The sequence below is a fragment of the Oncorhynchus gorbuscha genome, linkage group LG09 (assembly GCF_021184085.1).
Source record: "Oncorhynchus gorbuscha isolate QuinsamMale2020 ecotype Even-year linkage group LG09, OgorEven_v1.0, whole genome shotgun sequence".
In the NCBI taxonomy this organism is placed as follows: Eukaryota; Metazoa; Chordata; class Actinopteri; order Salmoniformes; family Salmonidae; genus Oncorhynchus; species Oncorhynchus gorbuscha.
This window is the reverse complement of record NC_060181.1, coordinates 93,704,997-93,720,397: the sequence shown is the minus strand read 5'-3', so window position 1 is coordinate 93,720,397 and position 15,401 is coordinate 93,704,997. Positions and strand designations below refer to the sequence as shown.

Here is a 15,401-nt window from a genome sequence, read left to right as displayed (position 1 = left end):
ATTTGGCACTGCACTGCATATATTTTAACCATCTGAATTGGCATTGCACTGCATATATTTTAACCATCTGAATTGGCACTGCACTGCATATATTTTAACCATCTGAATTGGCATTGCACTGCATATATTTTAACCATCTGAATTGGCACTGCACTGCATATATTTTAACCATCTGAATTGGCACTGCACTGCATATATTTTAACCATCTGAATTGGCACTGCACTGCATATATTTTAACCATCTGAATTGGCACTGCACTGCATATATTTTAACCATCTGAATTGGCACTGCACTGCATATATTTTAACCATCTGAATTGGCACTGCCTTCCATTTCAGACGTTCCTGTTTTCATGATTTCGGTTCCAACCCTCAGTGGTGGAAAAAAATACCCAATCTTATTATTTGAGTAAAAGTAAAGATGCCTTAATAGAAAATGATTGAAGTAAAAATGAAAGTCACCCAGTAAAATATTATCTGAGTAAAAGTAAAACAGTTTTTTGGTTTTAAATATACTTATATGTCAAAAGAAAATGTTCTTGCTAAAATATACTTTAAAAAATATATACCAAAAGTATATATTTATTTTTTATTTGACCTTTATTTAACGAGGCAAGTCAGTTAAGAACAAATTCTTATTTACAATGACGCCCTACCTTGAGGTAGCTTCCTGTAGCGCGAGGTAGCTTCCTGTAGCGTGAGGTAGCTTCCTGTACAACGTCCCTTGGACAGGATGTAAGGCCTTACCCCAAAATCTATATCCTTAATGCTGAGGGCCAAGCAGAGACGCATCAGGTCTCATTTATACAGTCTTTGGTATGACTAAGCTGGGAATCGAACTTCCAACCTTCCAATCTCAGGGAGGAATCTCTAAAAAAACAAGGCAACTGAGGCGGTTTAAACTCTGAAGTGCAGGCCTCATTTCCTATGGTGTTTGTTGCCATGCATGCTGATGGTGTGCTAAGTTGATCCCGAGATTCAACGTGGATTCACGTATTATTCATTATAACCCTCTGGCTACAGCGATCGTCAATTTCCAGGAAGTCTTTAGCCAATTATAAGTAGAGAAACGTGAGATGACAACAGCACGACCATCTGGGTACAGAACGTCAGTTCACCTTACATCTAGATTGAGTTGTCAACTAATGTGAGTTCAATGTGAAATCAACAAACAATGTTCAGCATGTCACTGGGTTTAGGTTAAAAGTTGGGTGGGAAAAAAAACAACAATGCCCTTACATTTACACATCTAATTAGTTTTCAACATGGGATTCACCGTCATCACATAGATCTTGGTGGTTGAAATGACATGGAAACAACGTTGACTCAACCAGTTTTTCCCCCCAGTGAATATAAGATCATCATGTATGGATGGAAATTCCTGAATCTTTGTGTGTTGCTTCAGGATCAGAGTTGTCATCCTCAGAAAGGCAACAGACACTGTTATGCTACTGACAAATGCATGTTGTATCACCATGGCAACAGACACTGTTATGCTACTGACAACTGCATGTTGTATCACCATGGCAACATATACGGTTATGCTACTGACAACTATATATTGTATCACCATGGCAACAAGCACTGTTACGGTACTGACAACCGATTGTTCTATTACCATGGCAACATAGATGGTTACAGCACTGACAACTGCATGTTGTATCACCATGGCAACAGATACGGTTACAGCACTGACACCTGTCTATTGTATCACCATGGCAACAGACATGGTTACAACACTGACAACTGTCTGTTGTATCACCATGGCAACATACATGGTTACAGCACTGACAACTGTCTGTTTTATCACTGTGGCAACACACACTGTTAGAGCACTGACAACAGTCTGTTGAATCACCATGGCAACAGACATGGTTACAGCACTGACAACAGTCTGTTGAATCACCATGGCAACAGACACGGTTACAACACTGACAACTGTCTGTTGTATCACCATGGCAACATACATGGTTACAGCACTGACACATGTCTGTTGAATCGCCATGCTTTCTTTATATGACCATGACTAAAGAGTCTCTCTCTATCCCACTTCCTCTTCCTCTTGGAATCCGATTGGCTTTGACAGGCCTAACGGAACTGTCCGACAACCAGGTGTCCATGGACATCGAGAGAAGCAAGTCACCCATCTCAGGTAAGGCCTCACCCTAACCCTAACCCACCTCAGGTAATGCCTCACTCACTCACACCTGTGTGTCCCTGCATACACACACATTCAAAATCATATTTTCACTATCCCCTAACCCTAATTCTAACCCTAACCCTAAACTAACCCTACACTAACCCTAACCCTAATTCTAACCCTAATTCTATCCCTAATTCTAACCCTAAACTAACCTTAACCCTATCCCTAATTCTAACCCTAATTCTATCCTTAATTCTAACCCTAAACTAACCTTAACCATATGCCTAACCCTAACCCTAAACTAACCTTAACCCTATCCCTAATTCTAACCCTAATTATATCCCTAATTCTAACCCTAAACTAACATTAACCCTATCCCTAATTCTAACCCTAATTCTATCCCTAATTCTAACCCTAAACTAACCTTAACCCTATGCCTAACCCTAAACTAACCTTAACCCGATGCCTAATTCTAACCCTAAACTAACCTTAACCCTATCCCTAATTCTAACCCTAATTCTAACTCTAATTCTAACCCCTAAACCTAAAATGGCCTTTTTCCTTGTGGGGAAATGCTAACTGTCCACACTTGTTCCAATTTTTTCTTGTTTTACTATCGTTGGGAGGACTGTTGGTTCCCACGAGAAGAGTAAACCCCTCCAACAACACATCACGCACACATCACACACACATCACACACATCACACACAGTCCCCAGCTCCCTTCACGGGACTGTTATATCTGATCAGTGCTGAAGGTCCTGTTGGGATGCAGGTCTGTTTTCAGCAGACACCTAGCCTCTGGTTATGGACACTGTACCTGTCACTAGGGTATGGACACTACCTGTCACTAGGGTATGGACACTATACCTGTCACTAGGGTATGGACACTATACCTGTCACTAGGGTATGGACACTGTACCTGTCACTAGGGTATGGACACTATACCTGTCACTAGGGTATGGACACTGTACCTGTCACTAGGGTATGGACACTATACCTGTCACTAGGGTATGGACACTGTACCTGTCACTAGGGTATGGACACTATACCTGTCACTAGGGTATGGACACTATACCAGTCACTAGGGTATCACTGTGACTTTAAGTGAATGGCAACACTAGTGACATTTCAATAGAGGGAGGGAGAGAGAGAAAGGGGTGAGAAAGAAAGATAGGGATAGAGAGGGAGAGAGAGAAAGGGGTGAGAAAGAAAGAGAGGGAAAGAGAGGGAGAGAGAGGAAGGGGTGAGAGGGATAGAGAGGGTGAGAGAGAAAGGGGTGAGAGAGAAAGAGATGGATAGAGAGGGAGAGAGAGAAAGGTGTGAGATAGAAAGAGGGGGATAGAGAGGGAGAGAGAGAAAGGGGGGAGAGAGAAAGAGAGGGATAGAGAGGGAGAGAGAGAAAGGGGTGAGAGAGAAAGAGTGGGAGAGAGAGAAAGGGGTGAGAGAGAAAGAGAGGGATAGAGAGGGAGAGAGAGAAAGCGGTGTCCTGCCGGGATGCTAGATGGATGTGTCAGATCTAGTCGGTCAGCTAGTGTGTGTCTATTTGAGACAGGGAGAGATATATTGTTTCTCCCAATGCCCGTCTTCTCTCCCTCCCTTCCATCTTCTATCCATCACTCCCTTCCCTCCGTCTTCTCTCTGCTCAAAGTGAACCAGCTGTGCTGAGAAGGAGCTGGGGATAGGTGTCTGATATTTGTCCTTTTTACACTGGAAAAGAAGGGATGACCAGACAGACAGACAGACGGACGGACGGACGGACGGACGGACGGACGGACGGACGGACGGACGGAAAACCTGCTTTGGCAATCTAAACATATGTTTCCCATGCCAATAAAGCCCCTTGAATTGAGTTGATTGTCCAGTATCTCCCCAGTCTATAGGGTATAAGACCTGTTGTCCCTGTCCAGTATCTCCCCAGTCTATAAGATAATAGACCTGTTGTCCCTGTCCAGTATCTCTCCAGTCTATAGGGTATAAGACCTGTTGTCCCTGTCCAGTATCTCCCCAGTCTATAGGGTATAAGACCTGTTGTCCCTGTCCAGTATCTCCCCAGTCTATAGGGTATAAGACCTGTTGTCCCTGTCCAGTATCTCCCCAGTCTATAGGGTATAAGACCTGTTGTCCCTGTCCAGTATCTCCCCAGTCTATAGGGTATAAGACCTGTTGTCCCTGTCCAGTATCTCCCCAGTCTATAGGGTATAAGACCTGTTGTCCCTGTCCAGTATCTCCCCAGTCTATTGGGTATAAGACCTGTTGTCCCTGTCCAGTATCTCCCCAGTCTATAGGGTATAAGACCTGTTGTCCCTGTCCAGTATCTCCCCAGTCTATTGGGTATTAAACCTGTTGTCCCTGTCCAGTATCTCCCCAGTCTATAGGGTATTAGACCTAGCCATTTATCTAAAATTCTCCTGAGAATAAAAAAAGCACATCGGACCAAGGTTATTCTCTCTAAAGTGCCTGTAGTGGTGGGATGTAATGTGCATAGTTATGTGGAATAGGTCAGGGTTGTCCTATCTATTATCTGCTCCCATCTCTTCTATTAAATGCAGAGATGGAGAGATGTAGAGAGAGGGGGAGGGAGAGGAAGAGGGGGAGGGGAGAGAGGGGGAGGGGGAGGGGGAGGGAGAGGGGAGGGAGAATGATATAGATCCACTGTGATACTACAAAGGGGGATAGAGAGAGAGAGAGGGAGAGGGGGAGGGGGAGAGGGAGAGGGGGAGGGGGAGAGAGGGAGAGGGGAGGGAGAATGATATAGATCCACTGTGATACTACAAAGGGGGAGAGAGAGAGAGAGAGGGGCGGGGAGAGAGAGAGAGGGGGGAGAGGGAGACGGGGGAGGGAGAATGATATAGATCCACTGTGATACTACAAAATGGGGAGAGAGAGGGAGAGAGAGAGAGGGGGAGAGAGGGGGAGGGAGAATGATATAGTGTGGATCTATACAAAGGGGGAGAGAGAGGGGAGAGAGGGGGAGGGGGAGAGGGAGAGAGGGAGGGAGAGGGGAGGGGGAATGATATATAGATCCACTGTGATACTACAAAGGGGGAGAGAGAGAGAGGGAGAGGGGGAGAGAGGGAGAGGGGGAGGGAGAGGGGGAGGGAGAATGATATATAGATCCACTGTGATACTACAAAGGGGAGAGAGAGAGAGGGGGAGGGGGAGAGAGGGAGAGGGGGAGGGAGAATGATATAGTGTGGATCTATACAAAGGGGGAGAGAGAGGGGAGAGAGGGGGAGGGGGAGAGGGAGAGAGGGAGGGAGAGGGGGAGGGAGAATGATATATAGATCCACTGTGATACTACAAAGGGGAGAGAGAGAGAGGGGGAGGGGGAGGGAGAATGATATAGTGTGGATCTATACAAAGGGGGAGAGAGAGGGGAGAGAGGGGGAGGGGGAGAGGGAGAGGGGGAGGGAGAATGATATAGATCCACCGTGATACTACAAAGGGACAGAGACACATGTATGGGGTGGAGAAGACGAGGTGGACTGTGGAAGGTAGAACATGGGGGATATCAGAGGTGGGCTAGAAGAGATGGAACCCAGAACCTGTTAACCATCTACCATCAACTCTCTCCCCTCTCTGCCATGTCAATAAAGAGGTCTCCTCCCTCCTCCTTCCGTCTCACCGCTCCCCACCGGGACACATTTCCCCGTTAAGCCCTGTCATTGGGCTCGTCTTCCTTCCTCCATTTCCTTGTTGTTTGTTTACGTTGTTATTGTTTCTTTGTGTTGCCTGGGCTTCTGCTCTCCTTTCTGTTGTAGTCCATGCTGCGGTACCTGCCCTGTTATGTAGTCTGGGGCGAGTCGTGAGGTTGGGCAAATAAGCTGAAATGCCAGAGTGTTTCTCTGAGCAGGCAGGATATATTCGGAGGTGAGACTCCAGGAGAAGAGAGGAGATGTGCTGGGGGTGTCACGGAGCTCCCTGTGCAGAAGCCACCTACCTGGGCTGGATGTGTCTGCTGTTATCTCCTATAATGAGAGAGGAGCTGGGATCAATATTTACACCACAATCTGGTCGCAGTGCTATTCCACGAGGGGTCGAGAGAATGTGAAGTTTGGAAAGGTGAGAGAGCAACAGTAAAGTAAGAAAGTACATAAAGTTCGTTACCTACGTCTGGAATCGATATCTTTTAGAAGAAACACTATGTTTAAAGGGTTGGTTTGGACCAGACTGTGGACTGGATCACCTGCTGTGAGGAAATTCCAGGTGTTACTGTACCTGTATCATAGGGTTTTGTTGTGTTTTAACTGCGTGGACTTTGTGATGTTGCAGTAACTAAGGCGTCAGCTTGCTGTGGGAATATATTAGGGAGAACAGCACTATTTCTGGCTTTACTCTGTTTCTATTCTATACATGGAAGTCAGAGGCAATCAGGGCATTTAAGACAATATACAGTACGTTTATATTTATCCTTAACTGAGAAATACAAAAACTGACCTTTCATTGGGCAACAGGTTAATGTGTAACATAATTATGTCCGAACAAATATGTAAATATTGTGATTTGTTAAAAGTCAGTGTTAGGACAGTGCCCCTGTTTGAGCTGGTAATTGGCGTGGATAATTCCACCATGCTATGGGAGAGAGAGCTGTCATTCCATCATTGTGTTCCTCTGTTTGCTACACAATTATGCTGCTACGCATCATGGATGCAGCATCTGGTCACTGTTTGTGCTTACACACACACACACACACACACACACACACACACACACACACACACACACACACACACACACACACACACACACACACACACACACACACACACACACACACACACACACACACACACACACACACACACACACACACACAGTTTTGTATCGCTATCCTTGTGAGGAGCAAAGAATTCATTCACTTCCAAGATCCTATTTTCCCTAACCCCTAGCCCTTAATCTAACACTAACCCTAACCCTAACCTCTAGCCCTTAATCTAACACTAACCCTAACCCCTAGCCCTTAATCTAACACTAACCCTAACCCTAACCTCTAGCCCTTAATCTAACACTAACCCTAACCCCTAGTCCTTAATCTAACACTAACCCTAACCCTAACCTCTAGCCCTTAATCTAACACTAACCCTAACCTCTAGCCCTTAATCTAACACTAACCCTAACCCCTAGCCCTTAATCTAACCCTAACCCTAACCTCTAGCCCTTAATCTAACACTAACCCTAACCTCTAGCCCTTAATCTAACACTAACCCTAACCTCTAGCCCTTAATCTAACACTAACCCTAACCTCTAGCCCTTAATCTAACACTAACCCTAACCTCTAGCCCTTAATCTAACACTAACCCTAACCTCTAGCCCTTAATCTAACACTAACCCTAACCTCTAGCCCTTAATCTAACACTAACCCTAACCTCTAGCCCTTAATCTAACACTAACCCTAACCCCTAGCCCTTAATCTAACACTAACCCTAACCCTAACCCCTAGCCCTTAATCTAACACTAACCCTAACCCCTAGCCCTTAATCTAACCCTAACCCTAACCTCTAGCCCTTAATCTAACACTAACCCTAACCCCTAGCCCTTAATCTAACACTAACCCTAACCCCTAGCCCTTAATCTAACACTTACCCTAACCTCTAGCCCTTAATCTAACACTAACCCTAACCTCTAGCCCTTAATCTAACACTAACCCTAACCTCTAGCCCTTAATCTAACCCTAACCATAACCCCTAGCCCTTAATCTAACACTAACCCTAACCCCTAGCCCTTAATCTAACACTAACCCTAACCCCTAGCCCTTAATCTAACACTAACCCTAACCTCTAGCCCTTAATCTAACACTAACCCTAACCCCTAGCCCTTAATCTAACACTAACCCTAACCCCTAGCCCTTAATCTAACACTAACTCTAACCCCTAGCCCTTAATCTAACACTAACCCTAACCCCTAGCCCTTAATCTAACACTAACCCCCCTAGCCCTTAATCCCCTAGCCCTTAATCTAACACTAACCCTAACCCCTAGCCCTTAATCTAACACTAACCCTAACCCCTAGCCCTTAATCTAACACTAACTCTAACCCCTAGCCCTTAATCTAACACTAACCCTAACCCCTAGCCCTTAATCTAACACTAACCCTAACCCCTAGCCCTTAATCTAACACTAACCCTAACCCCTAGCCCTTAATCTAACACTAACCCTAACCCCTAGCCCTTAATCTAACACTAACCCTAACCCTAACCCCTAGCCCTTAATCTAACACTAACCCTAACCATAACCCCTAGCCCTTAATCTAACACTAACCCTAACCCCTAGCCCTTAATCTAACACTAACCCTAACCTCTAGCCCTTAATCTAACACTAACCCTAACCTCTAGCCCTTAATCTAACACTAACCCTAACCTAACACTAACCCTAACCCTTAATCTAACCCTAACCCTAACCACTAACCCTAACCCTTAGCCCTTAATCTAACACTAACCCTAACCCCTAGCCCTTAATCTAACACTAACCCTAACCCCTAGCCCTTAATCTAACACTAACCCTAACCCTAACCCCTAGCCCTTAATCTAACACTAACCCTAACCGTAACCCCTAGCCCTTAATCTAACACTAACCCTAACCCCTAGCCCTTAATCTAACACTAACCCTAACCGTAACCCCTAGCCCTTAATCTAACACTAACCCTAACCGTAACCCCTAACCCCTAGCCCTTAATCTAACCCTAACCCTAACCCCTAGCCCTTAATCTAACACTAACCCTAACCCCTAACCCATAACCCCTAGCCCTTAATCTAACACTAACCCTTAATCTAACCCTAACCCCTAGCCCTTAATCTAACACTAACCCTAACCTCTAGCCCTTAATCTAACACTAACCCCAACCTCTTGCCCTTAATCTAACACTAACCCTAACCGTAACCCCTAGCCCTTATTCTAACCCCTAACCCCTAGCCCTTAATCTAACACTAACCCTACCCGGAACCCCTAGACCTTAATCTAACCCCTAACCCTTAATCTAACCATAACCCTAACCCCTAGCCCTTAATCTAACCATAACCCCTAGCCCTTAATCTAACCGTAACCGTAACCCCTAACCCCTAGCCCTTAATCTAACACTAACCGTAACCGTAACCCCTAACCCCTAGCCCTTAATCTAACACTAACCCTAACCCCTAGCCCTTAATCTAACACTAACCCTAACCCCTAGCCCTTAATCTAACACTAACCCCAACCCCTAGCCCTTAATATAACCCTAACCCCAACTGTAACCCCTAGCCCTTAATCTAACCCCAACGCCTAGCCCTTAATCTAACCCTAACCCTAACCGTAACCCCTAACCCCTAGCCCTTAATCTAACACTAACCCTTAACCATAACCCCTAACCCCTAGCCCTTAATCTAACACTAACCCCAACCGTAACCCCTAACCCCTAGCCCTTAATCTAACACTAACCCTAACCCTAACCCCTAGCCCTTAATCTAACACTAACCCTAACCCCTAACCCTTAATCTAACACTAACCCTAACCCCTAGCCCTTAATCTAACCCTAACCCTAACCCCTAACCCGTAATCTAACCCTAACCCTAACCGTAACCCCTAGCCCCTAGCCCTTAATCTAACCCTAACCTCTAGCCCTTAATCTAACTCCTAACCCCTAGCCCTTAATCTAACCCTAACTGTAACCCCTAACCCTTAATCTAACCCCTAACCCCTAGCCCTTAATCTAACACTAACCCCAACCCCTAACCCTTAATCTAACCCTAACCCTCAACCATTAATCTAACCCCTAAACCCTAGCCCTTAATCTGACCCCTAACCCTAACCCTAGCCCTTAATCTAACCCTAACCCTAACCCCTAACCCTAAACTTAACCCTAAGCCTAAATCTTAACCCCTAACCCTAAAACTACACCTAACTCTAACTCCTAACCGTAACCCCTAACCCTAACATTAATTCTAACCCTAATCCTAATTTTAAACCTAACCCCCAAGCCTAAAATAGCATTTTTCCTCGTGGGGACCGGCAAATCCCCACTTGTCTGAATTTCTGTTTTTCCCGACAGGACAATTTACAATGAAACAACTACCCTTTATATTCTACTTTATATTCTACTTTATATTCTACTTTAGCAGTACCACTACTACTTCAAGTCAATGAACGATGACTTGAAATCAATTTGAGACTTTAATACATTATCTGTAAAATAGTGTTATTTTGTGGCAAGTATTACATTTCAAAGATAGATTGTCCTGGTTTCCACTTAAGCATGTCACCATGAAACAGCTGATATGCTAGCTTGCCCCACAACACATAGTGCCACATGGGGGCTGTTGGTAGCCTAGTGGTTAGAGCATTGGGCCAGTAACTAAAAGATTGCTGGTTTGGGGTCTGTTGGTAGCCTAGTGGTTAGAGCGTTGGGCCAGTAACCAAAAGATTGCTGGTTTGGGGTCTGTTGGTAGCCTAGTGGTTAGAGTGTTGGGCCAGTAACCAAAGGATTGCTGGTTTGGGGTCTGTTGGTAGCCTAGTGGTTAGAGCGTTGGGCCAGTAACCGAAAGATTGCTGGTTTGGGGTCAGTTGGTAGACTAGTGGTTAGAGCGTTGTGCCAGTAACCGAAAGATTGCTGGTTTGAATGCCCGAGCTGACAAGGTAAAAAAAATATGTAATTCTGTAACTGAGCATATCAGTTAATATCAAATCAAATCAACTCAAATTTATTTATATAGCCCTTCGTACATCAGCTGATATCTCAAAGTGCTGTACAGAAACCCAGCCTAAAACCCCAAACAGCAAGCAATGCAGGTGTAGAAGCACGGTGGCTAGGAAAAACTCCATAGAAAGGCCAAAACCTAGGAATAAACCTAGAGAGGAACCAGGCTGTGTGGGGTGGCCAGTCCTCTTCTGGCTGTGCCGGGTGGAGATTATAACAGAACATGGCCAAGATGTTCAAATGTTCATAAATGTCCAGCATGGTCGAATAATAGTAAGGCAGAACAGTTGAAACTGGACCAGCAGCATGGCCAGGTGCACTGGGGACAGCAAGGAGTCATCATGTCAGGTAGTCCTGGGGCATGGTCCTAGGGCTCAGGTCCTCCGAGAGAGAGAAAGAAAGAAGGAGAGAATTAGAGAACGCACACTTAGATTCACACAGGACACCGAATAGGACAGGAGAAGTACTCCAGATATAACAAACTGACCTTAGCCCCCCGACACAAACTACTGCAGCATAAATACTGGAGGCTGAGACAGGAGGGGTCAGGAGACACTGGGGCCCCATGCCCCAATACATTGTTCCCTGGGCGCCGAAGACGGAGATGTTGATTATGGCATGATTATTTTTCCCCATTATTTTTCTTCTTCTGTTCGTTTGATCTTTTGTTTCTGCATTGATCTAGTTTTACTTTCGTTTTCCATTTCATTTTTGTTTTGAAAAGATGAACTACTCTTATTTCCCATGTCTTTTGTTTCAGTAAAGGATCTCGGAAGAAAGTTAAGCCTGCCAACTGATCTTACGGTTGATCTTGGTACGGTATGCGAAAAGCCAGCAGTTCCCTCTTTTCATTTGATCCATTTAACTTCCTCGTTCGTCCTGTTATTTTGCTTTCCTTAAGTTTGGGTCAGTCACAGTGGTCGGGTATTCTGCCACTGTGTACTCTCTGTTTAGGGCCAAATAGAAAGTAATTATCTTTTTGTTTTCTCGTGATCTGGTTGGGTCTAATTGTGCTGCTGTCCTGGGGCTCTGTGGGGCTTGTTTGTGTTTGTGAACAGAGCCCCAGGACCAGCTTGCTTAGGGGACTCTTCTCCGGGTTCATCTCTCTGTAGGTGATGGCTTTGTTATCGAAGGTTTGGGAATAGCTTCCTTTTAGGTGGTTGTAGAATTTAACGTCTCTTTTCTGGATTTTGATAATTAGTGGGTATCTGCCTAATTCTGCTCTGCATGCATTATTTGGTGTTCTACGTTGTACACTGAGTATATTTTTGCAGACTTCTGCATGCAGAGTCTCAATCTGGTGTTTGTCGCATTTTGTGAAGTATTGGTTGGTGAGCGGACCCCAGACCCCACAACACCACAACAATAAAGGGCAATGGGCTCTATGACTGATTCAAGTATTTTTTAGCCAGATCCTAATTGGTAAGTTGCATTTTATGTTCCTTTTGATGGCATAGAATTCCCTTCTTGCCTTGTCTCTCAGATCGTTCAAAGCTTTGTGGAAGTTACCTGTGGATCTGATGTTTAGGCCAAGGTATGTATAGTTCTTTGTGTGCTCTAGGGCAATGGTGTCTTGATGGAATTTGTATTTGTGGTCCTGGCGACTGGACCTTTTTTGGAACACCATTATTTTGGTCTTACTGAGATTTACTGTCAGGGCCCAGGTTTGGCAGAATCTGTGCAGAATATCTAGGTGCTGCTGTAGGCCCTGCTTGGTTGGTGACAGAAGCACCAGATCATCAGCAAACAGTAGACATTTGACTTCAGATTCTAGTAGGGTGAGGCCGGGTGCTGCAGACTTTTCTAGTGCCCGTGCCAGTTCGTTGATATATGTGTTGAAGAGAGTGGGGCTTAAGCTGCATCCCTGTCTCACCCTGCGGCCATGTGGAAGAAATCTGTGTTTTTTGCCAATTTTAACTCCACACTTGTTGTTTGTGTACATTAATTTTATAATGTCGTATGTTTTACCCCCAACAACACTTTCCATCAATTTGTATAGCAGACCCTCATGCCAAATTGAGTCAAAGGCTTTTTTTAAATCAGCAAAGCATGAGAAGACTTTGCCTTTATTTTGGTTTGTTTGGTTGTCAATTAGGGTGTGTAGGGTGAATACATGGTCTGTTGTACGGTACTTTGGTAAAAAGCCAATTTGACATTTGCTCAGTACATTGTTTTCATTGAGGAAAAGGACGGGTCTGCTGTTAATGATAATGCGGAGGATTTTCCCAAGGTTACTGTTGACGCATATTCCACGGTAGTTATTGGGGTCAAATTTGTCTCCACTTTTGTGGATTGGGGTGATCAGTCCTTGGTTCCAAATATTGGGGAAGATGCCAGAGCTAAGTATGATGTTAAAGAGTTTTAGTACAGCCAATTGGAATTTGTTGTCTGTATATTTGATCATTTCATTGAGGATACCATCGACACCACAGGCCTTTTTGGGTTGGAGGGTTTTATTTTGTCCTGTAACTCATTCAAGGTAATTGGAGAATCCAATGGGTTCTGGTAGTCTTTAATAGTTGATTCTAAGATTAGTATTTGATCCTGTATATTTTTTTGCTCTTTATTCTTTGTTAAAGAACCAAAAACATTGAAGAAGTGGTTTACCCATACATTTCCATTTTGGATAGATAATAATTCTTCGTGTTGTTGTTTGTTTAGTGTTTTCCAATTTTCCCATAAGTGGTTAGAGTCTATGGATTCTTCAATTACTCTCTCTCTCTCTCTCTCTCTCTAACTGAGTCTGTACATAGTCAAAGCTTTCCTTAATTTTGGGTCAGTCACAGTGGTCAGGTATTCTGCCGCTGTGTACTCTCTGTGTAGGGCCAAATAGCATTCTAGTCTAGTGTCTCTCTCTCTCTCTCTTACAACCATCTTCTCTCTCTCTCTCTCTCTCTCTCTCTCTCTCTCTCTCTCTCTCTCTCTCTCTGCCTCTCTCTCTGCCTCTCTCTCTGTGTCTCTCTGTCTCTCTACCTCCCTCTCTCCCTGTCCCTGTCCCTGTCTCTCTCTCTCTCTCTCTCTCTCTCTCTCTCTCTCTCTCTCTCTCTCTCTCTCTCTCTCTCTCTCTCTCTCTCTCTCTCTCTCTCTCTCTCTCTCTCTCTCTCTCTCTCTCTCTCTCTCTCTCTCTCTCTCTCTCTCTCTCTCTCTCTCTCTCTCTCTCTCTCTCTCTCTCTCTCTCTCTCTCTCTCTCTCTCTCTCTCTCTCTCTCTCTCTCTCTCTCTCTCTCTCTCTCTCTCTCTCTCTCTCTCTCTCTCTCTCGCTCTCGCTCTCTCGCTCTCGCGCTCTCTCTCGCTCTCTCCCTCCCTCCCTCCAGGAGTGGTTAGAGTCTATGGATTCTTTAATAACATTTAGCTGATTTCTGACGTGCTGTTCCGTCTTTTTCCGTAGTGTATTTCTGTATTGTTTTAGTGATTCACCATAGTGAAGGCGCATACTCAGGTTTTCCAGGTCTCTATGTTTTTGGTTGGACAGGTTTCTCAATTTCTTTCTTAGATTTTTGCATTCTTCATCAAACCATTTGTCACTGTTCATTTTCTTTGGTTTTCTATTTGAGATTTTTAGATTTGATGGGGAAGCTGAGAGGTCAAATATACTGCTCAGGTTTTCTACTGCCAAGTTTACACCTTCACTATTACAGTGGAACGTTTTACCCAGGAAATTGTCTAAAAGGTATTGAATTTGTTGTTGCCTAATTGATTTTTGGTAGGTTTCCAAACTGCATTCCTTCCATCTATAGCATTTCTTAATGTTACTCAGTTCCTTTGGCTTTGATGCCTCATGATTGAGTATTGCTCTGTTCAAGTAGACTGTGATTTTGCTGTGGTCTGATATGGGTGTCAGTGGGCTGACTGTGAACACTGGGTTGAGGTCGGTGATAAAGTAGTCTACAGTACTACTGCCAAGGGATGAGCTATAGATGTACCTACCATAGGAATCCCCTCAAAGCCTACCATTGACTATGTAAATACCCAGCGTGCGACAGAGTTGCAGGAGTTGTGAACCGTTTTGTTGGTTATGTTGTCATAGTTGTGCCTAGGGGGGCATATGGGGGAGGGAATGCTATCACCTGCAGGCAGGTGTTTGTCCCCCTGTGTGCTGAGGGTGTCAGGTTCTTGTCCGGTTCTGGCATTTAGTTCGCCACAGACTAGTACATGTCCCTGGGCCTGGAAATGATTGATTTCCCCATCCAGGATGGAGAAGCTGTCTTCATTAAAGTATGGGGATTCTAGTGAGGGGATATAGGTAGCACACAGGAGGAAATTTTTCTCTGTTAAGATCATTTCCTTTTGAATTTCTAGCCAAATGTAAAATGTTCCTGTTTTGATTCATTTCATGGAGTGAGTTAGGTCTGCTCTATACCAAATTAGCATACCCCTGTGTCCCTTCCCTGTTTTACACCTGGTAGTTTGGTGGATGGGACTACCAGATCTCTGTAACCTAGAGGCCAACCAGTGGGTCTGTCTCCTCTATACCAGGTTTCTTGCAGGATGACAATGTCTGTATTACCGATTTCTTTGGTGAAGTCTGGGTTTCTGCTCTTTAGGCCAAAGGCAGATGACCTCAGGCCTTGGATATTCCAGGATGATATAGTG

At 44.6% G+C, this 15,401-nt stretch overlaps 1 protein-coding gene across 2 annotated transcripts in view; it reads left to right on the top strand.

Moving 5' to 3' along the window:
• Positions 1-15,401, top strand: part of LOC124044278 (syntaxin-binding protein 5-like) — a 233,068-nt gene that overhangs the window by 169,139 nt on the left and 48,528 nt on the right. For both annotated transcript variants that reach the window (XM_046363921.1, XM_046363920.1), the window contains one exon: positions 2,087-2,152. In XM_046363921.1, the coding sequence (XP_046219877.1) occupies positions 2,087-2,152 (66 nt within the window). The remainder of the gene's footprint in view (positions 1-2,086; positions 2,153-15,401) is intronic.